This window comes from Mirounga angustirostris, unplaced genomic scaffold (genome assembly GCF_029215605.1).
Source record: "Mirounga angustirostris isolate CCGP_5_RB_7025 unplaced genomic scaffold, mMirAng1.0.hap1 SCAF_8, whole genome shotgun sequence".
Taxonomy (NCBI): Eukaryota; Metazoa; Chordata; class Mammalia; order Carnivora; family Phocidae; genus Mirounga; species Mirounga angustirostris.
The window spans coordinates 133,113,559-133,141,415 of NW_026991716.1; the positions used below are offsets into that span (position 1 = coordinate 133,113,559).

The following is a 27,857-nucleotide window of genomic DNA, read 5'->3' on the forward strand; positions in this document are numbered from 1 at the left end:
CTTTTCACTTCATATTCATTTAAGAGTTCATTCTCATGAACGTTTTCAAAATGGGTACCATTCTACATGACTCCTATTCTTCTAACTCCTTATTTCTTCTGAAACACAGAAATAAGTTTGGGGGTACCACTCCAAACTGGGGATGAGGGGCAAAAGTCATTCAGCCGAACAGGAGATGGGCAAATGCTCAGATTTTGTTTTCCTACATCATTTTGCCAAAGAAAGCTGGAGGGGGGCAGTAAGAGAGAAGACATGTTGGCGCTAAGTCAAGCTGGTGTCGCGATACTGTGATTCTGGATGTGTCCAGTCAGACAGGCTGTTACCGCTTGAGTTCTGACTCAGCTAACACCTCTGAGCAACTGAGATTTGTACCAACAAAAACCACACTTCTGGGTCACACACGGCACAGCAGCCCTCTGTGTGACACAGGCAGTATTTTGCTGCCTATGGACAAAAGAATGAGCAGTTCTCTGTAGACCAGTTCTGGAATGTCTCATTCACTAGAGGTTAAGATGGTGTAAACACTACTACTAGAGTATTCCAACAAAAGTCAGTATCTATTAAGTGCTGCTTGGTAGACGATACTAAGGGGCCTTACAAACATTATCTCCTTTAATCCCCATAAGCCTATGAAGTCAATTCTATTATTACCCTCATTTTGTAGATAACTGGAGAGCAGAGAGATAAGTAACTTGCTTCAAGTCACAAAGCCTCTAAGTGGTAAAGTGGGTCAGCTGGATTATCTGACTTCAAAAGCTGAGCCCCCAACTGCTTCTAACTACTGCCAATTTCCAAAAGTCAAAGACCCCTAAATTAGTACTAATTCCTGAAATCTCTCCACTCTTACCCTGGCACAGCCTCAGCTGGAATGACAGAGAGGTATTTATGAGTGGAAAAACAGAACTCGACACTGACAAAATTAAAAGACAATTTCTTAACTTCAGAGACAGTATTACTTTATATCAAGCTTCATTTTTAAAGTTCCTTCACATTTCTCTAAAATAATCAAAACGTTCAGACCAAGACACGTCAAAATGTTGAAGGAAGTTCTTAAAATCTGGTCTTTGTCACCCTAACATTAAAATTACAGGGTAAATCCCTTAAAATGGGTCTGGTCTATGGAAGAGCAAAAAAAATAACTTGTTTCCAGATTTTTTTCTCTTTTAATCATTCCTTCACAAACATTTGAGTGCTTACAATGCTATCTGAACATGGGGAGAGAAAATGATGAAAATATCCCCATCCCCGGATCACTGGATTTCAGGTGTGATATAGCTCTTCTTTTTTAAATATCTTTGAGGGTTATTTTTTAATTTTCTCCCACGGCTTCAGTTTCACAACTTCTCAGAGAGACAAGAATCTCCGTAAAGAAGAGCGTGTGTAATACTCGGTTGCAAGCATGGCACGAACGCTCAGACTTGACCCATCCTCCCAGGAGTAGTAACTATAGAGCAGTAGGTAGGATCCGGGAGAGGGTGTAGGATTAAACCCCATGATCTTGGCTGCAGCCTCAAGGGTTTTAGTCCCTGAGGTCTGTTGTAAATTGGCAGCCCATGAACTGTTGATCAATCAGAAGATGAACTTCACAAACGCTGCCATAGAATTTCTGAGTATCCCTAAGGACGGTCAGCATATGCCCAGAATCTTGTCTTCAATAACCCCACACCATGTGCCTTTCTATGTGAGGGGGGTGGAGGAGGTGCCCCAAAGGTTCTCAAAGACTGTGTGTGAAAGGCTCCTGGCTGAGTGATGTTACTTTGTTGATTGTGGACAAAATCTTATCTCTCCTCTTTCCAAATCAGTAAGCCATAGACCATTATTGTAGAAGGACTCTTGTAAGAGCACAAAATTCTCTTCGACGTACACACACAGGGTTTGGGACAGACCTCATATCCCTAAAACTGGAGAAAAACATGGCCATCTAGCAAATCTGAATTTAATATAATCTCTTTTTCCTTTACTTACATTAAACCTTACATTTGTCAAAACTTTGTGAGACCACCACATTTCTAGCAGTAATTTTAGTGACCAAAAGTAAAACCCATAGGGCAAAACTTAGCAGTTAAGAAATTTCCAGGAAATTATAAGGTAAATTTTATAAGAAGAAGATGACTATTTTTTTCTGATTTCATATCCTACAGATTATAAAATCTTTTTTTTTTTTTTTAAGTCTCTCGAGGTATCCCCAACCACATACTATGATCCCACTAGGTTGGATTCATCATGCCAAGACCTTCCATCCATTTGAAGAAACATCAGAAAGGACAGTTTTTGTGTACTATTTAAGCCAGTTTTTAATCAACAGATTTTTAAATACTCACCTTCAGGTGACTAGCATGAATGTATAAAAAAAATCCACCTTCCATATAATCTCCAAGGTAGTGGTTTGTTGTAGTCTCAACCCAAAAGAAATGATGCAGGGTCTCTATCACAAGGGTGGGAGCAAAATGTGAACCCCTTGTCCATAAAGACTAGTCACAGACACATGGAGACCTGCAAATGAGGCCATCCCATTTATGCCTATGGTGGCAAAAAAAGCTCCATGCCTTTTATTCTTTGATGATAATATTCAGATGTCAAACAGAAATTTACTTAAGCTCTTCAAGGGATAAAATTATGTGTAAATACCTCAGGGTTTTCTGAGGGCCAACAAACTGAAACTCGGTAACATTCATGGTCTTTGGGCCAGAGGCAGCAACAACTGCTTGGCTTTCTGGGGAGGAAAAGAAAAACAAAATACCCCATAAACTGATTCTAGAACTTCAGGTTTGGTGGGTAGAGAAGCAAGGAGAAAGAAGCAGAGATAGACGATGGGCAAGAATATAGCATGAAGACTGAATCACATTTGATGATGATGATGACAGGATTTCTTTTAAATCACTTGTTCTCAAAAGGATGGTGTATCGTCCTAGTGGCAGTTTTGGAAATGTGAGGTGCCAATGATGGGGAGGGCCACTACTGGTCAACAGGTGGGGCCTGGGTGCTACATGAGCCCCACTGGTTAGATTCCTTACAACCAAAAACTGTCCCCCATCAGTACAGCATTCAACTGCACCACCAAGTACTAATGTGGATGGAAACCTGGTTCAGCATTATCTGAATCTGTAATCTCATTTTATCTGTATACACACGGGAAATTTTCAGTCCAGTTTTAAGAGGTGTTGGAATTTTCAAGAATGCAATCATTCCCCAAATTGAGAGAAGTCTGTACAGTAAAGTGATTATAAACAAGGAGGGCGGAGCTAAATTGCTTCGCTTCTAATCCCAGCTCTGCTGTTCCCAGCTCTCTACCCTCGGGTAACTCCCTCACTTGTAAAATGGGAAGAACAGGGACACTCACCTCATAAAGTCGTTGGGTAAGTATTTAGAACAATGGCAGGCACCCGGTAAGCACTAGGTGGGTGTTAGCTCTCATAGACTTTTGTTTTGTCTACAACTTTATCAACAATTGGCCACGTTTTAGAAAATCGCGTCACTCCCATCAGTCTGCTCCTGGCATTGAGTTGCCAACAGAACACACCTGTACTAGTCTCCATTTGTAGCTGCCACATTTGTGGCGATTTTATCTACAGGTGCGAGTATGTGCCTTGTTTCATTATTTCAATACGTTGTATAATATAACCATGCTAGAATATTACATAGGAAAATAATTCTCACTATAAAATATTTATATATTTGTTTATATGTCATTTAGGACATCAAATTGATGCATGTGTATAGAAGTTGGTTATATTACCGGTGAATTTCATTTTGGAATCGTAAAAGGAAATGCGGGTGATGCTTTTATGTGTGAGGATAGGTTTTATCATCCATGATTCTTAGCTGATGATTGTAGCTATGTTGCAAAATATTTATGATAAAAAGGGGTGGGTGCTGAGCTGGGTCTGGTAGGGTTAAAGGAAAAATCACTATTTTAAAGTTTCATGTCAAAAAGTATCATTCCACACGCCCACCATTAAACCTGGATTACTATGGAGGCAAGTGGCTTCCATTTATGGCTAAGAAATTAGTATTAAACTATTGTTTATATATCTCAACGGTACAGCTATATACAAAAAAATTTTTTTTTTCTTAGCAGGGATCTATTTCTCAAACACAATTCAGGAGAAAGCCCCAAATAAAAATACAGATGAAGCTGCGGCGTCTGACTGAATGAAGGTAGAGGACCCAGAAATTTCTCTGGTCTTCTATTAGGGCTTGAGGGAACAAAGTCGCAAAACACCGATCTGGTACGGTAATTTAAGTTGGGTACTGCCTGTAGCTAAGACTGACACCCGAAAATGCCTTTTGAGGATGGTCATCTGATCACAAGTTGCATTTTCTCCACAGATTAGGGGCCAACCTCCAGCTAAGACCTCCAACGCTACTTAACTCATTACTCAGCTGAACCACAGCACTAAGAATCCTCCCAAATCCAGGGACAGAGAGAAAGTGTTGGCATCCCCTTTTCTGGGCATAAAGCCAGCTCAAGCTAACAGCAAAATGGGCCAAGGCTGGTGCCCCTCCTTTTCCAGGGCTTCCATGCTAGTCTCCAGAGCCCTGTTACCAGACCTCCCCACCCCGTGCTCTGCCCTTACATTGTGTCTGAAGCACCCAATGAATCACGCATTCCATGCCTCTTCTATCCTTCAGCTGCAGCTCCTTCAGAGGCTGACGGGAAGAGCCTGATTGAATTCAATCCCCTCACTTAAAAAGGAAGATGTTTACTAAATCCAGGGGAGCTCTAATTCGTTGAATTTCAGGCACCTGAGCAAAGTAAACCATTTCAGGGGCGTGTGTGGCGGGGGAGGGTGTTGAGTAGGGGATACCAGCTCTGCCTAGGAAAATACCTCGGAAAAGTCCCCAGATGTAATGTTACTGTACCATGCTTCCTCAACACCCCCACTTCTGATCCATAACACCCCAAAATGCTTGGGAGGGTTTATTTTGTTTTTTAACAATAGGGCCCACAGTGGCAGAGACCGTGGTGGTCACGTGTAAATCAGAAAACACCTTGAACCACTCGTTTTCATTAGCTTCACGTAGGACGCAAAACAGAAGTATTCCAATTACATGTGACTACGAGTAAGAAAAATATACAACTATATTTAAAACACTTAAATTAACAAGATAGTACTTTTCTGTTCTAACAAAATATCATACATTCAGTTTTAACAAGAGTTAATATCCTGACACACTTTTCCAAAATACCTGATGCTAGTTGAAAATTAGTGACCATGAGACTTTCCAAGAGATTTCTATTTAGCAAAATATATACAATTTTGAAGAACTGCCTGTTTTGTTTTGTTTTTTTCTGGAAGACAGACGTTACACAGTCAAAATGCAAACTGATGTATCTCTCGTTAACCTAAATATTGTTGCTTCATTGTTCTGAATGATACTTTGGCTGTCAGCAAATCTTATAGCTTCTTTTCCCTTAAAGACAATAATATATAACAACAACACCCCTCACAAATAACCATAAACTTCACTGTGTGTAATAAGCCCTATCTAAATGTGTTCATGTGTTTCTGTATTAACTGACCTACATACTGAGATTGTTACGAAAAGGGAAGAGCCAAGTGTAACAGGCCTACACTTACTTAAACCACTTCTCTGAAACAGCATGAAATGCATGCCACATGTTATTTCAAAGTCAAAGCTGCTACACTTAAAAATACGGTATGTAGCTTGAAAAATCAAAACAAAAATGTTTTCCCCACTGGCTTTTTCAGGTGAAGAAGCTGGACCACAAACCAACACATCTCTGTGACAATGGACACCCACTTCAGCCCCACGCCCAGCACCAACGATGGCCCAGTTCCTCATCATGGCCACAACATTCCTGGTCCAGGCCCCAGTTACAGCGTGTCTCCGTGTTCCGACCACAAGGAAGCAAGAAAAGCGGACTCATTTCTCTCCTTCGGCCTCCACAAGGCAACACCTAAGATCCTCCGGATTTGTTCCCATCCAGTTACTTCAAAATGCCGAGAAGGGCAGTCTACGACTTCCAAAAGAAAACAAACAATGAAATTGCATAAGGTCACTACATAATACTGTGGATGAAAACCAGAACAGGTTGTCAACTGAGGAAGCAAGGCACTTGCGAGCGGGAGAGGGGGAAGAGTCCCGGCAGGGAGGGGCTCAGTGAGTCAACAGTTTGAGGCGAGTAAACCAGCTGACCAGCAGGGACGGTTCTGTAGAGGAGGACTTGGCCGCCGAGGAGACCGGCTTCTTTCGGGCCCCTTCCTCCTGGAACGGAATCGTGGCGCTGCTGTGGAGATCCGAACTGATGTAGCACCTGCTCCCCCGGACGTAGTCTGCGCCGCGGACCAGCTGCCTCTCCGCTGGGGGCCGTGAGAACCGGTACGGGGGAGAGGAGCTTTCTTCGATGATGGGAGGGATCCGCTCATTACTGAAATACCGACAGAGGGCTTCCTCACCTGTTTTCAGACAAAGCCCACAAGTCCATTGAAATAACCATCCACTGAGCAGCCCTGTCCAGCGGGGCCGGCAGCCTGCTGAGACTTCTGATGCCCTCGAGGTGGGCACCTGACCCTGCCCTCCTCCCAGGGGTGGGCTGCAAAGCCTCCAAGACAGCCAGGCCCACCCCCGGGATGTTTAGAAAGTAGAAATGGAAGGAGTCCATCAGTTAGTCTGCTTTTACACCTGAGAGGCAACACAAGGGCAGAGCAGAATCAGGGAGCCCACACTTCTTTACCAGTGTAAGAATTTTCATAATTTCACTCGAATTAAAAAAAAAAAAGGCGAAAAAGCTGTGTCTATCACTCCTTCCCCATCTGTTCTTGTTCAATGTAGCACACGCTTCTAGAACAGTGGTTCTTACCCTGAAGCATCTCCTGAAGAGCATTTGAAAAGGTGGGGGAGCCTCGGGTTGTCACCCTCAATGAAGGGCAGGCACTATTATTCACCTTTAACGGACAGGGTCGAAAGATTTTCATGTTCTGCCACACTTAAGACATTTCCAAACAAGGAAGAACGGTCCCAGCCTAAATGTCAGTAGACAGCTCCTGGGATCAGAGTGGGGGGGGGGGGGGTAAGAAACTGAATGGAAACCTGAAATGCAGGGCACTTTGGCAACGTGTAGCATTCTTTCGACCCAGAAATTCCACTCTGAAAAGTGTATGAAGATCTAGGTACAAGATGCTTAGTGCAGCACTACTTACAATGGGGGATGGGGAGAGTGCACAAACTAAGCTTTCAGCAGCAGCCTGAATAAGTACATGCTACAGCCCTAAGACGGATTCCTAATGCAGTTATTACAGAAAACATACATGTGTTGAAAAACAGTCACTTTTCACAGTATTGTCAAACACCTAGTTCTTCCATTTTGCACAGTTTTTTCTAAGTTGGAAAAAACCAGAAAGCATTCAGAGTGATTATTTCTAGGTTGGGAAAGCAGATTACAGGTGTTTTATTTTCTCGAGTCTTCTAGATGTTTTTCAGTGTACTTGTTTTGCTTTTGTAATCAAAGGGGTAGTTACTTTTAAGAAGTGCCCATCGTCAAGGAACCACCTATTGTAAGAGTCTACTTATAGGAAACATTGAGAGTACAAAAATCCAGAGAGACAGAAAGTAGATTAGTGGTTGCCAGGAGCTGAGGGATGAGGCAATGAGGAATGACTGCCTGCAGGGGTTTCTTTCTGAAGTGATAAAATACGCTGGTATTAGACAGTGCTGATGGACACACAACTCTATGAATGTATTAAAAACCTCTGAATTGTACACTTTGATAGGGTGAGCAGATTTATGGTATGTGAGTCCTCTCTCAAGAAAGCTTTTTTTTTTTTTTTAAGTGCCCATCGTGCAGACAGACACCTTTTCATTCTAAAATGATCCTACAATGGAAATATGGTGAGATAGGAGGTCAAGTATGTCTCCACTTCCAGACTTAACACTCCCCACCTCCCACTCCGACCTCTCAATACTAAAAGGAAATAAAAAGGCTAAATTGGGGATTAAAATCCTAAGAGACTAGCAATGAAGATGTTGATGCTTCTAAATCTAAACAAAGGACAGCCCTGCCACCTGCTGACTGCTCCACAGATTTTCACATGCCAATTAAGGGTATCCTGGACCTTACACAGACATCTTCTCCCTTTTCCACTTTATTATAATCCAGGTGATTTGGGTTCCTAAGGGAGGAACTTTACCAAGGCCCAGGGAGATGTGAAGGGTTGATCACTTTGGAAGTTGAGCCTCCAGGACTTTTTTCTTCTTCCTTTTCTTTTTTAAGATTTTATTTATTTATTTATTTGAGAGAGAGAGAGCGTGCAGAGGGAGAGTGAAAGGAAGAAGCACACTCCCCGATGAACAGGGGAGCCCGATGTAGGGCTCGATCCCAGAACCCTGAGATCATGACCTGAGCTGAAATCAAGAGTCAGGCTTAACCAACTGAGCCACCCAGGTGCCCCCACAACCTTTTCAAAGCACATGATGCTAATGAGGAGATTCAGTCACTAACTAGGATAATATAATTCTGCCATTCCAGAAACAGGTAGGGCCTCAGAGATTCAGCAACTCCGATTTTACAGATGAGAAGACAGGTCTCAGGCTGGGGTCCTCTATCTGGTTATTACAGCACAATAGGAATAGGATTGAAACGAGGGCCATGGCTCTTTTGACTCCGGTTTGGTGTATTTTTAGTTTGCTTAAACTTACCCTTTCTCCCATGACCTCGAGGTCTGGCAAAAGGGTCCACTATCCCCATCCAGCTCCCATCCGCAGGCATGGACAAAGGCCGGGGCTTGCCTTCAAAGGGAGGGGAAGGAACACGACAAGTTGACAAGAGTTTCTGGACCTTAGAGAATCTTTCCTTTTGTTTATAACTTAAGACTCCCCCATATCACACTCACTTAACCATAAGTAATAACATTACTGTAAACTAAGAAAAGTATTTTAAAGCATCCCATTTCCATGGCAAGCAATGAGGACAGAGGCCGGCTGACCTGAAGTCTGTGTATCTACAGAGCAAAGCCACTCCAAGCCAAAACCCAGGCCCTGCAAGTTAAAACTGTAACATGATCTCACTCCACTGGGCTTTGATGCCAGGCAGAGAGTAATGATTCAACAAGACTTCGCTTTAGAGAGATGAATAAAGGTCTCATACTTAGAATTTCATTGAGGTTTATGTTTTCCTCAGATTACCCTTGAAGTCTGCCAAATTCATCCAACAGTTCCAAATAAGGAAGGGGGTGGGGGAGGGAAGGAAAAACAAATGGCAGAACAAAACAAACACTCAGAAATGTACCATAAGATGGTGTTTTCTCTCTCATTTTTGTGGGCAGAATATTGGTTTCCACCGAATACCCAGGCAACTGATCAGAATCAGCAATGGTAAATCTCCGTCTTCGGCTCTCCTGGTCCAGGAAGGAATTTGGCGACTCGGAACCCTTAGGACCAGGCAATGGCTGTTTACATTTACTGAGGCCTCCATAAAGAAAACTCCCGTTCTCATTCCTGGAAGACAGTGGGCAATAATTAAGTTGCTTACAAAGATCCTCTCCTACAGAAGAATTACAGGACAGACTTCCTCCAGCAAACACACATAAGAAAATTTGAATCCTCCTTTCCACTGGAGTAAAAAAGCATTCGTTTTTTATCTCTGTTACCCCTCCAATACACAGAAATCCTATTAGGTAAGAGTAAATAGCATGATCCTACTAAATAAAAGAAAATGACATTTTTTTTTCAGATATGTTTAAAGAGTATAAATATAGCTTTGAAAAGACGGCTCTGGTTCCCTGTACTTCTATCCTATATCTGAATCTCCTATTTATTACAGAAATCACAAGTTAACGTATGATTGAGCCATTTTTCTGATGCCCCAAGTAGTATCTTGGCCAAGATCCAGCAAAGACAGGATGTGTAATGGAGTTGTTAGGTTTGAAAATTATGTCAAAAAATACAAAGGCGCCTTTATCATACCCATGGAGAGTGTCTGTTTTCTGAACTCCGTACAGAAACTGGCAAATGTTGGATTAATGACTCCAACTTAATTCTTTCTAAATGTCAGCTTTTATAAAACTTAAAATTAATTTGAGTTGAGTCCAAGTTACCAGCTAGTTAAATTTTTTTGCATTTAGAAAATTCTCTTAGGTGATCATTGCAAAAACTACTAGACAAACTACAACATCACCTGAGTCCAAAAACAATCTGAAGATCAGCTTTGCCTGCTTGGTATTCCCAGTGAACCCCCTGCCTGTGTGCCCCCTTTTCCTTCTATGAATCCATCTCCTTCTATACTTTTAAACCTGGCATACAACTTCCCCATTCACAAAGCTCTCAAGACTCACCTCTCGTTCTCCATCACCATTTGCGTGTTTCATTCCTCAGAAGATATCCTTCACTAATGGTGTGTAGGTGTGTGTGTGTATGCACGTGCGCATGTGTCTTATGTCTATTTCCCCCGAGTAGATTAAAAGCTCCAGTTCCCTTTCCCCTCTACTATGTAGATACCCTTTTTCCTGCCACTGCTCTGTGACCCTTCACTGAGACCCAGACAAGAACATTCAGAGTTGGGAGTTTGGGAGTGGCCTCCTGGTTTCTTATAGAACAACCCACACACTGGTCATCAGTGAAACTGTGTTCTCCATGTGCAAAGGCAACTACTTGTCACTTTAAACACATTTAAGATCCTGTGACCACATGACTCTGGTCTGTGAAGACAGGGAAGGGTCCCATCTACCAACCAGGATGCCTCTGATCAGCTAAGGTAAGTTCTCTATGTGCTGTACTAAGTTCTGGGCAGCCCAAAGCCAGGGAGAGGAAAATGATGTTCATTCTTCCTTGTGCCCAGGGAAGAAACAGGATAGAATCAAATACTCAGCTTGAAACAAAAAACAACCAACAAAAACTCCCAATATAAAGTAAAATATCACTGTTAAGTTCAGCCCGAACTTTTTCTTATGAAATATTATAGCATAATTATGTATTTCTCAATTTATTTTTGGATAGTTGACTAAGACACTGGCAGTTCTCTGGGGGTAAGAACTGCATCTGTTTTGTTTAAGATGGTGATTCAGGCCCCACACTCACTAAATGTATGTTGAATAAGTGAGCCAAATTCTCTGTAAATGGGTAAATTGATATAAATAAGCCTATATTTCACACCTAAATAATCCCCTGTGGAACAGCTAATATGACTAGCCTCGTTATACCATGTACCAATTAAGAATTTATTCCATTAGAATTTCTAATAGACACACACAACCACACGCATGCACAAATACAGAGTATCACACCTCCATTCACATTTTTCAAGTCCTATGAAGAACACAACTCTCCCCGTAAAATAAAGCTGTAACTTTAACCTGCCGTATAAGAAAATTTATTATCTTCCTCCTCAGAGATGATTTTTACCTTATATGGAATCAAACTTCAGCTTCAGGGACCCCCAAGCACCCCCTTCTGATGTTCTGGGAGGAACTAAAACAATGCATTCCCAAGAGCACATGCTTTCTTTACGTAGAGTCCCCTCCCCACCAAACTACATAGTTTCAAGACCCATGAAACCTAGATCCATCCCTACACTTCCCCCTAAAGGATCACACATGTCCCCCCACCCCAGTTTTAGTGAGATATAATTGGCATATAACATTGTATTTGTTTTAGGTATACAACATAATGACTTGGTATGTGTATATATTGCAAAATGATCACCGCAAAAAGTCTAGTTAACATCCATCACCTCACAGTTACAAATTCTTTTATTCTTGTGATGAGAACTTTTAAAATCTCTCCCTGCAACTTGCAACTATAAAATACAATATTGTTAACTATAATCACCGTGCTGTACATGACATCCCACAACTTCTTTATCTTGTAACTGGAGGTCTGGACCTTGTGACCCCCTCCATCCATTCCTCCCACCCCTACTACTCCCAGGATGACACTTTTTAAAACAACTGCAATGTCAAGACTCAGCCCTGTCACCCTGGAGTTCATCAACTCCTGCCCTCGAAATCCTCCTGGCTTTCACACCTCCACTCAGAATCTTCAGGCACAGGAGATAGGCATGTACACTATGAATGGACACTGACGTACCGGGGGGAGTAGGGAACGGCTGGTGGAGGAGGGATATAAAGATCCAGGATGGCTGGCTTCTCCTTCTTCAGCGAGGTATCCATAGTGCTTTCAGGGGACTGGGTTGTCGTGGGTGGAGGTGAGGTCTGAAATGGAAGCCAGTGCAAAGGGTGGAGGTGAGATTATTCTTGGGCAACTCTCCTTCCCCAAAGCCAACACTGAGGGCCGAGGTCATTTGTGTGTTTACAACTATTAGCAACAATTCAGTTTGTAGTCTTTGAGACACTCAGAATTAATTGGGAGTTCCAGAAAACTAGATGCACAGGAAGAAGTAGAGGCTTGGGGGTAGGGGGTGGAAGGCGCCTGGGTGGCTCAGTCAGTTGGGTGTCTGACTCTTGGTTTCGGCTCAAATCATGATCGCATGGGTTGTGGGATCGAGCCCCTCATCAGGCTCTGTGCTCAGCATGGAGTCTGCTTGAAAGATTCTCTCCCTCTGCCCCTCTTCCCCACTCACCTGTGTGTGCCTGTGCCCTCTCTCTCAAGTAAATAAATCTTAAAAAAAAAGGTAGAGGCTTGGGAGCCAGGTTAGAATTCTAGCTCTGAGCAAATCACTGAAATACCCGTCCCTCAGTTTCCTCCTCAAAAAACAGCCATCCTGATAGTAACTCTTGATAGGGCTACAGCGCAGATTGAACGAGTTAGTTCGTACAAGTCACTAACGATGCCATCATGGACTAGGAGCATGGGCTTGGGACTCCATCCAGGGCCTAGCCTGGCTATAGCTCTCATTAGCTGTGTATCTCTGAGCAAACCACTTAACTTCTCTGTGCCTCATCTATAAGATGGGCATAAGTGGGGACAAGAAGAGCACCCACGAAGGGTGAATTAAGTGACACATGTCACAGGCTTAGCACACTGCTTGTCACATAGTAAGTACACAACCTTATTATGCTGTTTAATTTAGTATTATATATACACACATCCATACAAGTTAACTTTAAAAGTTTAAAGTCCTTACAGCTTAATTATGTTATTGGGCTCAAAGGACCTATTTTTAAAAATCTTGTGTGAGACCTTCAAATCTTCTCTCTTCTATAGACGAACAATGATGACACACTTTCTGGTGGGTAAAGGAATCGTGAGGAAATCCCAGAGTTGAGGCATGGAGATGTCTGGTGATGGCCAGTTGGGGGTGGGGGGGGGACATGAGAACTGTGCCTGGCCCCTGGCACCTCAAACCCTATCCAGCCTGGATGGTGATCAAAGACCCCAAAGGCCCCCCGAAATGAGACCATGAGCTAGATTTTAAGGACTGGAATGTACTGTTTTAGGGGGAGACCCCCAGGCTCAAGAGAAATGGGGGCTTAGTCTTTAGTCTCCCGTGACATCATCCCTACAACCTGGATGTCGGCCACTAACACAGCCCACTCTACTCAGTACGGAACTGACCAACACCTCAATCCGCCAACCTTGAACAATGTCTGAAAACACGGGGCCGGGAGGGAGGCCCTCCGTAAGTGCTAACAGAAGTAAAGTACGGCACTGGCACAGAGTAAGCGCTCTCCAAAGACTCCAACACTGATGATGGCGGCTGTAAAAGATCTCCCGTTCACCAGGATGGTGGCACCTTCTCAGGGACAGGCCACATTAATGGTGTTGACAAGAAGCAAAGAAGCTCCCTCCCACAAGAGGTGGATGCCCGGGCATGAAGCCTGGAGAATGACACACAGCAATGCCCAGGCAGTGTTGGTGCTCCAGAGTTTATATTCTGAAAATATCCTGGATGTATCGTGAGAACACTTGGTAGCTAAGCTAAAAAAATGGCCTCTCAGTTGTGATGGTGGTTCTCTCCCTTGGTCAGAAGCAAAACGAGGTGTCTCCTCCCTCACCATCATCTGCTCCCCAAAACTACACAGTTAGTGGGACTTGGCAGGAAGGTGGACAAAGCCAGAGAGGAGAGAAGCATGTCCTTCTTAAGTGAATTTCCAGAGGTGAAGGGACTAACTCTAGCCTGTACTTAAAAATAACTTTCACTTACCACCTGAACAACACAGCCACTTGAATCTTCCTCCCTCACTTCAAACTCAATGATGCTCAAAAGACCCACCGTCTCTGCCGTCCCTGACTCTCTAATTTCTGTCACTGGTATCACCAGCCAGGTTCACAGTCACATTTCACTCCTGCCTTGCTTGCCTTCCTCATCCCTTAGCCCAAAGCCTTTACTTTTAAGATTTTATTTATCTATTTGAGAGAGAGAGAGTGTGTGTGTGTGTGCATGTGAGAGAGAGAGAGAGCCCAAGCAGGGGGAAAAGCAGGAGGAGAGAGAGAAGCAGACTCCCCACTGAGCAGAGAGCCCAATGCGGGGTTCGATCCCAGGACCCTGGGATCATGACCTGAGCCGAAGGCAGATGCTTAACCAACCGAGCCACCCAGGAGCCCAGCCTTCCCTCACAGTAAATACTAATAATTAGGAGTGAGGTTTAGAAAGATTAAATACTTTATCAGAGGCCCCATAACTAATAAGTGGCAGAGCTGGGATTTGAACTGGAAAAGTTTAACTCCAAGCCCCCCGCCCAACCACTATGCGGTGCTGCTCCATGAGTCTTTTTCATGCTTCTTCCAAATGACCTCTTAACATGAGTCTTTCACTGGACTTGCCCCATCACAGTTGGAGTGTGACTGATATTGTTATTATTTAAGAGATGATTATTTATAGGAACTGACTTCTAAATCATGTGTTAATCAGTTATTATTTAAGAAGTGATTTTAATTATGTGCCCCTCCTTACTCCATATCCTGTTATTTATTTTAACCCCCTCCCCCATTGGGTACACATGTAGGTGTATTTCCAATGTTCTATGCATCACCACGGGTCCAAATTGATAGCCTGAGATGGCTACCATTCCTTCCATTCGAAGATGAACAGTAATGTGGCACACAGTTTCATATAAATTGCAATCTCAATCTTAAAAAGGGGTATTAAGATGTCATTGCTTTTTATTCATGATTTAAGAAATAAACACTAAGGACCCATGGTATCAGGAGGGGGTTTGGTCCCTGAGCACACTCCACCCAGGTGTAGGCAATAAAGGAGTGTACTGTTCGTATAGAATTATACAATACTATACAGTACGATACTGTAAGTCGGTCTGCTTTTGATGATCACCCAAGGCTGCCACGTCTGAACTAAACAATGCGGTGATACCACTCCCCACTGTGTGGATTATTCCCACCGTCCCTACTCCTGCCTTGGCAGGACTTCGCCTGCCAAGGCAGGGGTTAGTCTCTCCACGGTTAGTGCTCAAACTGGGTACTGTCCGATGTGTTTGACAGGAGAGGGGAAAAGGACCAGAATGAACTTTCTGCAGGGATGACGATAGCCACTGGCCACACAAGGCCACCAAGCCTCTGGAATGTGGCTAATGAGGCCGAGGAACTGGACTTTTCATTTTAATTATTTAAATAGTCACACGTGGCTAGTGCAAAATCTACAATGTGTATTTTCACTGAAGTAGAACTAGAGAATGATTCTGCATACACAAACTCCTGAAACCAATCACCTTCAGATGGTAACTGTTCTTTCTGGAGACAAATCCCATCCTCGACATGGTTAATGAGTGGCTGGCAGAGAAGGGTTTACAACCAATAACGGATACCTGCACAAGGGGCGGTCTCCACCGGAGGTTTTTCAGGGGAGCAGGGGTAAAGTTGAAAGAACCCGTGGGGCGCTTCTTAAGCAGTAATACGACTCCTGTAGGATTCTCTCTTAATTTTCTCACCAGATTTTTTAGTTGCCATCCCACCTTCAGAGAAAGAAAATGAGAAGGGACTCACTTGTGAATTATCAAAAATCAAATCTATGAATTTATTTCAAGGAAATCATTTGTGAGCAAATAAGCAGATACCAGTATGTTTATCTTAGCACTACCTAAAACTATGGAAAATTGGCTAGAAATCACAAATTTAAAAAATTCAAGCAAACTGACTTTGGATTTAGTTAAAAGTTCTAGAGGGGAATATTAAACGTCTTAAGTCTCAACGAACAAACTCACCACAGTTTGCTGATTAACCTGAATGACTTCATCACCAGCATGAATCTTCTGAGATCTATCTGCAGGAGACTATTAGGAACAAACACAGAGACCAGTCTTATTTTTTAAATCTTCTATTTCTTTCTGCTTCTATTTCTTCCTCCTTCTTTCTTCTGCAGACAACGAGCAATGGAAATATAATTTTCTCAAAAACTATTACACGGTGCACTTATGAGACGATCCCAGGACGACACAGTCTGCAGAGCCTGGCATGGGGGTGGGCACTCACGTTCCCTACTTGATGAATGGTCGGCTGTTCCAGACCACCTGTCAGTTACAATAGCCGGGTCCATCTAACCCATCAGGAAAAGCGGGACACGCTGTTGACACAATGAACTGATTTAAAAAAAAACCCTTTGGTTCATCTAAAAAATACCTTATGTAGATCCCTATTAATAATTAATCTTGTAAAAGCTGACCAACTGCTTAACACATAAAGACCATCACTGTAACAGTGTCATCCTATCTCCTTTTAAGCAATTATTAAAACAAAATCTCATCTACTCAACCTTGTTTTACGAATTATCACAATGCTATTAGCATAGAAAGATGGTGACAATAGAAAATGTACTTCTTTAGAGAAAACGAATTTAAATTTTTGTCCTTTTCAGGTTGAATTGAAAATGAAATGTGTTTTCAGTATCAGAAGTCCAGATTCTGATTCCCCCAAATAATACTTTGCTACAAATCTGCACATATATAAATATATATATATATATATATAGCTTTCTCTCCACATGTGTGCATATAAATATCTAGATATAATCTATCTGTCAAAATTTTGTCCACAATATTCTGTTCAATTAATGAAACTAGCACTCTCTACGTTTAAGGTATTTCCTATGAGCAAAAGCGAAGAAAAGGATAAACCCTTGATTTCAAATTACAATCTGTTATCTAGGCTGGAGTATTTTATTTTATTCAGCCAGTTACTTATGTAACTTATGTAACTGGCTGAGTCTTCAGACATATTTATAGTTTTTTTTTTTTTTTAAAAAAACAGCACCCCTGAACACAGGAGGGCAGGAACCAAACCCAAGACATTCTTGGCTGAATCTTCTCGCTCAACTGTTGGGATAGGCTCAACCAGAAATGAGCAAGCAACATTAAACTGTAGAAACAGTCCCTCTGATGCATCTAGACCCAGTGCAAGGCGCAGGTTAACTGTGAGAATTACTTTTCAAAACATTTAACCTGCCACTATAACAACCAGGGGTGTCTTCCCTGAGAGACCTGCACTGTGGGTAACTCATCCTCAGGGAAATGGTCTACCTCAAATCTCTTTCTCTTGAGGCACTTAAAGAAAAAAATCGAATGTGTCTAGGCTCCTTTTTGCCCCTGCACATCAGATGCTTAACCAATAGCTACAGACCAATTCTGGTAAGTCCGATCAGAATCAGTCCAGCCCAGATAATCTTCCTGGCTGGGGATTCATTTAAGGTAAGCTTCACTTTATAAAAGATGACCCTGAGGCTATAAGAAGTTCTTGTTTATGGATGTGCAATCTTAAAAACCAAGCCTAAATGTCCTGAATTGACTTTCCTTCTTAGGAATCCTCAAGCATTCATTTCTCAAATGTCCTACCAGGTGATTAAGAGATGTGTTTGGCAGAACACTGGTAAAGAGACAGCTTGATACCAAAATTCTTCCTGGGGCAGTGACTCTTGCCTATCTTCACCATGAGCCAGACTACTGAAAAATGATGCTTGTTCTGGTTTTCTGCAGAAGGGTGATGACCTAGAGAAGAATGCGTCCATTCTTTAGAGGCTAATCTAATTCCCACATTATCTCAGAGGTGGGGAATAGAAGTATGGATGGGATCCTGTCAAGGTGTTGAACAACATCAAAAAAGAAGTCATAGAGAATCACTAGATACTGTTAGGCTGACCTTGGAATGATCCTGACTTCTCAGGTAACCTCCCCCCAGAATGGATTGGAGGCCTAAGATGACCTGCTATCATTGCTTCAGCCTGGAGTCCAAGATAAATATAGGGAATACAGTGGGTGATTTCCATCCACTACCACCCACCACACTAGGCTTCCATTAAAACATTCTGATTCTGGGAGCGCCTGGGTGGCTCATGGACTCTTGATTTCGGCTCAGGTCATGATCTCGCCCCGCATCAGCTTCCTAGCTCAGCAGGGAGTCTGCTTGAGATTCTCCCTTCTCCCTCTCCCTCTGCCCCTCCCCTTGCTTACACTCTCTCATTCATACATACATACATAACTAACTAACCAACATTCTGATTCGAAAGTCACAACAACCTGAAGTGCTAGCTGGAAGGCTGTCCCAGAGCTGACAGCTGGCATTTTCTACTGCCATTTAAGTGTAAAATATCCAGCATTTAGGGTAAAATACCCAGATTAAGCCCTTGAGAAGTACGCTCTTACCTAACTTCCCACCCCCCCTCTGTAAGATTTAGCAAGTGTTTAGCACATTCCAGGTACTCGGTTAACACAAGCTCAGTGATCAAAAAGAATGAGGGACATTCTCAAATGGATTGCCAGATGGAATAAGTTTTCCCTTTTTTGCTCTTTAACAAGATGGAAACCACCTGTCCCTAGGATGGCTTCTGTATCATCCTGCATGTTATCAACTACATTCAGGTAAACCCCGAACCTCTCATCCAGTCTTATTGAGTCTGGTAGAAATGCTAGGAGATGTATCCTTGCATTTGACATTTCACTTCATTCAAAAGCAGCTTGTTTCATCTCTCATTCAACTTTCATCCTTAAAACCAAAGGATGGGGGCTGGTTTGAGGAGGAGAAATCTGTGTGCCTTCTAGTAGTAACAGGATGGTGAACTATACGCTTATCCAAGATGAAAACTGCTTTAAGAAGACCAGTGAGAGTCTGCAACCACACAGGTCTGGCGGTTAAACAATGTAATCTACTAAATTGCTGGACTCAAAACTTCCACTCTTTAAAACCTGAAATGACCTTCACCGTCCCTCTGAATCCAACCAACTCCCAAACAATGCACTGAGTGGTCCTCGTTCTGCTTGAGCTGAAATATGCTCAAGAATCTGACAAGAATGAGGGATGAACCACGTAATGAGTTATGCGTTTTCTCTTCTGCACCATCCTTGACCTAAAAGCAGAACCTCCCGTGCAGTTATTGCCTATCAGGTGATGTGCTGTAAAAATTCCTATCGTTTCTCAATGCATTTTCACGGTAGCCTGACGAAGGAGTCTTAAAGACACCACCATCTTCCACTCATTCCTCGGCCAGAACCGCACACCATATTTAAAATTCACTGACTGCCTTCAGCAACGCCATTTCTTTCTTGCTACAAAAATCAAGCTTGTGTCACAAGCCCTCATCAAAGATCATGCCATTTTATTTTATCAAAAGACCCAGCAGCTCAAGTTTAAAATTCAACACGTATTTCCACCAGATTAGAGAAGGAGTTACCAAATTTCTTCTATTTTTAGGAATTATTTCCTCTGGTCTTAGTTGATTAAATAGCAGATTAGTTCCACAGACACATGCTTCTTTCATACAGATCCAGGAAGCTATTCAAACATTTTTAGCTTCATATCAATGTCATCAAAAACTAGCCATATTGTAGGTTGCAAAAAGAAAGCATTCAATTAGCTCTACTTTTTACAAATTCAAAATGTTTGAGGGGCTCAAGAAAAATCTTTCAGGGAGCAGCATTTCCAAAAGGAAGTTAACAGTGTACAAAGACTCTCACAGTAGAAGCAGCCCTGCTTTTTCTATTTAAAAGATCAGGGGAGAAAAAAAAAACTAAATTTCAATATCATGCCAAATATGACAAAACACAACTCTATAAAAAGAATCTACATTGTGTAAAAATCCCAAAATAGCTGCTTTGGTGATACATCTAAATTCCATTAAACAACAACAAAAAACTGTATTTTACACATATGGCTACTAACTCCAGTTCTTGTAAAAGTAGTTTTTCAACCACAATGAGATCATTGTTTTTAGACTTATGGGTTAACACTTCCAGGGTGCAAAAGGAATAATTAATAAGGGTGGGGGGTAAAAACTGGGCAAGGTATGTGAACAACAGCAATAAAAGACAATTTAAATAATAAATTTCCAACAGCTGGTGATAAGCAGCATGCTAGCAACAGAAATAAACAAAACAGCACCCACGCTCTCACTGCAGATAATAAAATACGATGCACACGTTTGAACGAAAAGTATAAGGACTGTGTGTCACATTTGTTTAAACACATAATAGCTTTTACATTTAACGGATAGGCGCACTTACGTTCTCTGTGGTTCCAGTAATCACGTGCAATCCATCATAGGTTGATTTGATGTACATGCCCTAGAGTGAGTCACAAACATATTAACTCATTACTCCAACATTTACAAACATAGCCGCCAGGGAGACTTCATCTTATAAAACATTAAAGGCAATCCCTTCAGAACAACGCTCATTTATTTCTAAGCCTCCTGAAACACTGGGAAACCAGAGCCAAGGAGCAGTGACAGGGAGCTAACAAAGGGAAACACTCATGAAAGAAATCAGGAGCCAGATCTCTCTAGTATTATAATTTGTGTACCAGGCACAGAGAATTTTGCCATAACTCTGGGGACTCAGAAGATACCTTCTCAGACCTGCGGAATGAATGAGGCATTTCAAACAAGGACCGTTCTCTCCTGACCATCTCTTTCCCTGGTGACACAATATATTCAGACAAATGGGGGATCAGCAGTCATCGTGGGTGACTTGTTTAAGCCACTAACAACCCAGACCAGGATATATGAGCAAAGATTATTAAGCAACACAACATAGGGCGTACGTCAGAAACAGGCACCCCTCCATCTTAAGGGAAGCGTAAAGACAAACTCACAGGTGAATACCATACCATGGAGGAAACATTTCCACTGTTTGATGTATCACATATAAAAAATGTTTATTAAACTTTTATAAGATGGGGGGAAAAGAGCAAAAAGTCGACTGGGCAAAGAGTAGTTGCTCGCTCTGGTATTAAATTTGCAGTAACATAGATCTTCCTCAGAAATCATTTGACCCGGAACTTGCCCTGGTCAGCAACCTACACCTCTCTGTAATGAGACTCTCATCAAATGCTAACACCTTCAAGGATCTCCCCATTCCTCTCCTTTCCTGTTTCTTTCATTCACAGAGGAATCCGCTTGTCCCGACCTATGGGGCTCCTCCTTCCAAAGCATTTGCTCATATAACTTTACCATCTGAAACACAAGTCCACTTCTGCCCACTTCTGCCCACTTCTCTGCCTTAACTTTGAGCCGTAACTATAAACTCACCTCCAGAAGTCTTCCCTGCTTAATCCACCATAATCCATCATTTACTCTGAAGCCGAGACGTCTCAACACGTGTATTTCTACGTACTAAGGCTGAACTTACCGATATTCGGTTGATTTTTGTTTTCTCGAGAGCAGAGGCTACCTTCGTGTCTCCCCACAGCTGCCTACCCACTGGGCCTTCCTCCTCCTCCTCCTCCTCCTCAGGGCTGGCACCAGTACCTACCCAGCCCCCAGCCGCTGAGGCCCTACACTCCTCGTCTACTTTAATACTCTCGACACCTCTGTGAGGCAGTAATGGTACCGTTCGCGTCCGTCAGATGAGGAAACCCAGCTCTCTCAAGCTCAAGGGGCCTCACAGTTTCTCCGCTTCAATCTCAGCAAATGAATCACGCCCTAGGCAGGCGAGGTACCGGCAGATCCAGGTATTGAGGCACAGATGCTGGAAGCCAGGAACCTACCTGTCTGTATGCTCAGGGCCTGTCAGTACAGGGCTCATCCAGCTCTGAACTCTTCTCAAAGAAATCATGCCGTTCCTCCATCTCTTCTCACATTCATCCTAAGTGCTAATATAAACTTTCAGAGCAGATGCTGTTTTGTACCCAGAGACCATCTTTCCTTTGTGTAAATGTTTTATATCTCCTTACATGGCTGAGTCTTAAAATAAAACTGTTAAGACAATTCCTTCAAGATATGAGAACACAGTTCAAAAACTGTATTTATTTTTATACTTTGAAGACATAAAACATATCAGCAGCTCGAGATGGCAAATTCCTAACTACATAATGGAAGACAATCTAATTTAATTCTATTCAGAATCATAGTAAAAGCAATAAGGAATCAGGAAAAAAAAACTTTAATAAATTAAGATATGTTATTGTTTGAAAAGAAAACAAGTGTTTCGGGCACTTGGGTGGCTCAGTCAGTTAAGTGTCTGCCTTCAGCTCAGGTCATGATCCCGGGACCTGGTATGGAGTCCCACATCAGGCTCCCTGCTCTGCAGGGGCTCTGCTTCTCCCTTTGCCCCTCCCCCCACTCATTCTCTCAATCTCTCTCTCTCTCTTCCAAATAAATAAATGAAATCTTTAAAAAAAAAAAAAAAAGAAAACAAGTCTTTCTAGAATTCTTACCAGGCCTTCCCCAGGTTTAACGTTCGGCAAGTGAACCTCCTCCAGACACGCACACTGGCTCATAACAGGATCCGTAGTAGATCGTATTGTTTTGTCACAGATACCATTTAAAACCTTGACCTCAAGGTTGGGAGAGGCAAATAGAAAAGGTTCAATCATTAACCAAGTTTATCTCAAGCTGAATTTTAAAGATAGGCACTTCCCTACAATCTTCAGCTCCGGTCAGCAATCATTTTAATAATGCTACTCCATGAAGCCAAGGGATTTGGGCTTCGTATTTGCAATCGCTGGAAATGGGCTTTGTTTAAAGAGTGCAGCTCTTCCAAGAATTACGGCCACTGAAGAGCAGACGCTGTACAGAAACCCCCGTTTGGCAGTCGAAGAGAATCATCCCTTCCCAGCCGTCCGCATAGTGTCTTAGCGATCACTCACATTCGGTGCATATCAAACACTCACAAGGTTAAAAAAAATTTTTTTTGTCTCTAACTGCTTTTTTTTAATAGATTTTATTTTTAAAGTAATTTTGGGTTTACAGAAAAACTGAGCATAAAGTACAGAGTTTCTCTAGACTTCCCTCCCCACCCCAACACAATTTCCAATAATACCTATAACACGGCTAATAAGAACAAGATATAAAAAACATTTTGCATTAGTATGGCACATCTGTTACAACCAAGGAACCAAAACTGGTACCTTATTATCAACAGAAAGTCCACAGTTTCCATTAGGGTTCACTTTTTGTGGTGCACAGTTCCACAGGTTTCAACAAACGCATAATGTCATGTATCTACCACTGTTGTACCATACAGACTAGTTTCACTACCTAAAAACCCCCCGCTTCACCTCTCTCACCCTCCCCACAATGAACCCTCGGCAATCACTGACTTACTGTCTCTGCAGTTTGGCTTCTTCCAGAATATCAAATAATTAGAATCTTACAACATGTAGCCTTTTCAGATTGGCTTCCTTCCTTTGGTAAGGTGCATTTAAGTTTCCTCCATATCTTTTCATAGCTTTATAGATCCTTTCTTTTTATGAATAATATTGAATATTCTGAATATTCTGAACAATATTCTATTGTCTGGATGTGCCAGATTATATAGTCATCTACTGGAGGACATCTTGGCTGCTTCCAGGTTTTGGCAATTATGAATAAAGCTGCCACCACATTCTGTACAGGTTTCTGTGATCAGGTAAATACCTAAGGGTCTAACTGCTAGATCGTAGGGTAAGAGTACGCGTGGTTTTGTAAGAAACTGTTGCAGTGTCTTCCAAAGGGGCTGTACCATTCTGCATTCCCACCAGCAATGAACAAGAGCTCCTACTTCTCCAATCCTTGCCAGCATTTGGTGTTGTCATGTTTTGGATTTCAGTTATTCTAATAGGTGTGTAGTGTTGTCTCACTATTGTTTTAATTTGCAATTCCCTAACGAAACATGACGTTGGAACACCGTTCCCTATATTCATTTGTCAAATGCCTATCTTCTTTGGTGAGGCGTCTGTTCAGATAATTTGCCCACTTTTTAACTGGGTTTATTTTCTTATTATTGAGTTTTAACAGTTCTTTGTATATTTTGGATACAAATTCTTTATCTGATATGTGTTTTAAAAATACTTGTTCCCAGTCTGTGTCTTGTCTTTTCATCCTCTTAACACTGCATTTCATGGAGCAGAATGTTCCATCTCAAGGAGATCTACCTTATCAGTTTATCTTTCATGGATTCTATCTTTGGTGTTGTATCTAAAAATTCATTGGCAAACACAAGGTCAACCTAGATTTTCTCCTGGTATCATCTAGGAGATACATAGATTTGTGCTTTACATTTAGGGTGTATGATCTTTCTAGTGATGGCTCACATTCTCTGACCCCGAATGTTGACAAGGTAAAATTTTTGAGACACGAAGATCCTTAGTAAGTGGTCTCCGTGTAGAAATAACCATGGTTATGTGTGGTGGTTTCCTCCAGTTAGATTCATCTAACCTTTCAAAATTAAGCCACCAAAGAAATCAGGAAATTCCAAAGAGGGATTTTTTTTTCCAAGGGGGAGAATCCAAGAAGTGACACTTATTACATTCCCCCAATTTGTTTAGCCTCCCTATTTATGGAAAATATATTTATAGCTGTTGCATTGCTAAATTCCTCAACATCAGTGGGAGGAAGGCCTTATCAAAAGAGCACAGGCCAGCTTATGTCAAAGGGAGGAAGCGATGATGAATAGTCACAAAATCTCTTTAAACAATCACAGCACATTCCCCCCTCCTCCATCATAAGGTTTTTGCCAAGGATTTTTTTTTTTAATCAAAATGTTCCTCCAGTGAAATCTACAAATCAGTGTACCCCTGATTAACAGGCTAGCTAGTAATTTAAGTATAATTGTACCTAATGAAATGTTCGGAGGAGACAGGGACCCCCATTTACCCAAGCACAGGAATTTTCACAGTAGTCATTTTCTTGTTATTAAATAACTTTTATTCTTCCCTTTTGACCTAAATTAATAGACTCAACTCCCAAAAAGCCAGTATTTCAAAGTATATCCTGAAGGAATTAGCCACAGAGTTTTTGCTTGAATTGATGTTGAGTCCCACTGGTTTGGGGAAAGGAATTTTACAGTAACTTGTAAAAGGTATACTTACTACGGTTAAAACTTTATCCTCCATTTCTGCTACAAGGCAATCCTAAAGAAGGAAAAAAGAAAAAGAAAACCGTAAGAGCTAGAAACTTCCAAAAACTGTTGGCTTAGCTCTATAGGTACTTCCTGGAGCCCAAGAGGGTCCTTCCTCGCCCTGCAGCCCAAGGAGTCCTGCACTGAATACAGAGGGTACAGAGCGGGGCCAACTCCAACTCCTCCCAAGGCTCTGGTTTCTCCTGACCGAAGGAGCTTATCATCCAAGGAACGCATTTGACCAATTATTTAATCAGAAAACCTATGAAAAATAACTGAACTGAAATCCACCGACCATCTAGACAGGGCAGAGAGTAGTAAGCCAAAAGTCAAGTCCAAGAAACCTGACAATGGCTCCCAAACATGACCCCGCACTCAGCCAGCCCTTGGCCAACAAGCCAGGAATCTTTTAGCTCTGGGCCTGCCTATAAGAATAGCTTTCAAATAAGGGCTTCAGTAAACGTAGCCACAGAAGTTTATTTTAAGCACCACTGAGATTAAATCAGATATCTCAGTCCTTAATAAATGAAAAAGGTTCAACAAAACATTCATTAACACGCTGCCAAAAAAGTGGTCTTGAGGTATGCTACTGATGACATTAAATAAAGCGCTGGAATGCAAAGCATTATTTACTCAGCTTAAGAACAAAAGACTCAGAACTGTACGAACCCAGTTGGCTGATTACAGGAGTCACCATTGTCCTGTCTAAAAGTGGTCACAGTGAAGCCACCGACGTCAAACTCTCACAGTTAACCTTCTAGAACTGGTCTACAGCGGAGGTTTCCCATCTACGTGGCAGAGTATGCAGAAAAAAAAGGGGACTAGATTCTTTAGACTTTATTTTGCATCATTAAGTCTGATCCCAAACTAGGACATCCTAATTATTTCATGTACATGAAAGATATTAATCAACTCTGTTGGAATTGTCACAGATTTTGACTTCAATCAAAAGTCATTTGAGGTCATTTTTCTACTACCATTGCGGGAGTGGGGGTCGGGTTAGAAATGTACGATATTCTACCCTATAGGATTTTGTAATCAGATTTTCAGTGTCTTCCTAAAAAAAATTCTCTACTAGATTAAAAACTGTGGGAAAACAATAATATTCCACTGCTCCCAAAATTTACACTGATTCTCAGGAAAAGAGCAGCCAAGTAAGAACACACTTAAAAAAAGAAATTTAGAAATGTATTTTTACATGCATGAATCTGATATAAACTCAAACTACAGGAGCAACTTCTGTAAAATAGAATAATCATAGCTTAAAAATGTGCTGCTTCTTCTCCTTCTTGTGCACAGAACTAAACCATCAACTACCACAACGAGTCAACCTCTATTAAAACCATCAGAAAGACAGAATTATTAAAAAAATATCAATTTTAGCAAACAGAATACATATGCGGTCTTGTGCTAGAAATAAAATATGTGTTTATGACTTTTCATTACAAATCCCAAAATGATGTGAGCCCTGTCACCCTCATGAGATAATCACCCGCAGACAGAGAGCTCCTCTCGATACACCAGGGCCCACGATTCGAGATGGCTGTGGGCCCTCATGGTTCCTGAGACTTGACTCCCTGACAGATCCAAGAAGCCGCCAAGAAAATGGGCTCCCTGCAGCGTTGGAACCAAGGCATGAGAGGGGCTCTCCTGCCTCCCAAAATTGTTCCAGTCAGCATGTGAAAGAGCTCCCTTTTTACCTTCCGCCACCATGAACGTGGGTTCCCACACCTGTTCCTACTGGGAGGAAGTAGCTGCAGGCATGACTTCATGTTGTTTGGCATAAAGGCAATGGAATGGGAAAAAGAAGTTCTGGAACTGAGTCACCCCTCAGAAGCCAGACAGTGGGGCTGACCTCTGTCACATTCCTTGGTCACCCAGATCAGCAGACCAGCCTGCCTGGCAGGGACCCCGCCAGGGCCACCATCGGATGCCCCTTCCCTCCACGGCTCTTCCTCATTCTACCTTCAGCAACCTGTCACCCTCTCCGGGCTGTGTCTCTTCCTCTGTAAAGCGGGCATGATAAACCCCAGCTCCGAGATCTGCCGAGAAGTCAACACGGTAACAGGTGTCAAAGATGTCGCATGCACCTGAGACACGACCAGCACTCAATAAATGTTCTCGGGGCTTCTTCCTCTGCTTCCGTGGCCACTTCACTTTCTGTTCAGTCCTCCTGGGCTTTCTATTGCTCATTCCCCCCTTTTTTCCCCCAGTGGAACTCTGGTGCCTGCCCCTGCCATTTCGTCTCTCACCACTGTGACTGCACTTTTCATGTCATCACAACTTCACGAGGACACACTGAAGGTACAGAGCCCAACACCTTCCCACCCCAGTTTCCTTCGTCCGACGGTAGAGCTTAAAAACTGGACGGGAGCTCTATCCGTGGACTTGGCGTGGGACAGCAGCTGAGGCACGCTTACAAGAATGGTGCAGGCTCCTCACAGGGGAAAAAGCAGCAACTCTTCACCCTTCAGATCAGGAGACGGACACATCATCCTTCAACAGAAGGATGCAGACAACGTGACAAGAAAGAGGGCGGACGGCAACACATGGACGAGAGAAAGGAGCAGAAGGCCAAGCAAATGCCTGTCCTCACAGACGGAGACGAAAGGAATAAAGACCCAAGGAGAACATGTTCCTTGTCACAGGAAAAGAAGGACACAGCTTTCATTCCTTCAATTT

At 42.4% G+C, this 27,857-nt stretch overlaps 1 protein-coding gene across 3 annotated transcripts in view; it reads right to left on the reverse strand.

The window, feature by feature from the left end:
- Positions 1–5,059: 5,059 nt before the first annotated feature.
- Positions 5,060–27,857, reverse strand: part of CNKSR3 (CNKSR family member 3) — a 122,962-nt gene continuing 100,164 nt past the window's right edge. For 2 of the 3 annotated variants that reach the window (XM_054505606.2, XM_045865781.3), the window contains 9 exons: positions 25,147–25,188; positions 22,513–22,632; positions 20,361–20,420; positions 16,077–16,145; positions 15,681–15,827; positions 12,046–12,170; positions 9,251–9,459; positions 8,662–8,751; positions 5,060–6,422 (listed from right to left, as the gene is read on the reverse strand). In XM_054505606.2, coding sequence (XP_054361581.1) covers positions 6,124–6,422; positions 8,662–8,751; positions 9,251–9,459; positions 12,046–12,170; positions 15,681–15,827; positions 16,077–16,145; positions 20,361–20,420; positions 22,513–22,632; positions 25,147–25,188 — 1,161 coding nt within the window. In that variant the 3' untranslated portion in view covers positions 5,060–6,123. Of the gene's footprint in view, positions 6,423–8,604; positions 8,618–8,661; positions 8,752–9,250; positions 9,460–12,045; positions 12,171–15,680; positions 15,828–16,076; positions 16,146–20,360; positions 20,421–22,512; positions 22,633–25,146; positions 25,189–27,857 lie in introns of all 3 variants that reach the window. The other variant, XM_064598235.1, reaches the window with a different exon arrangement.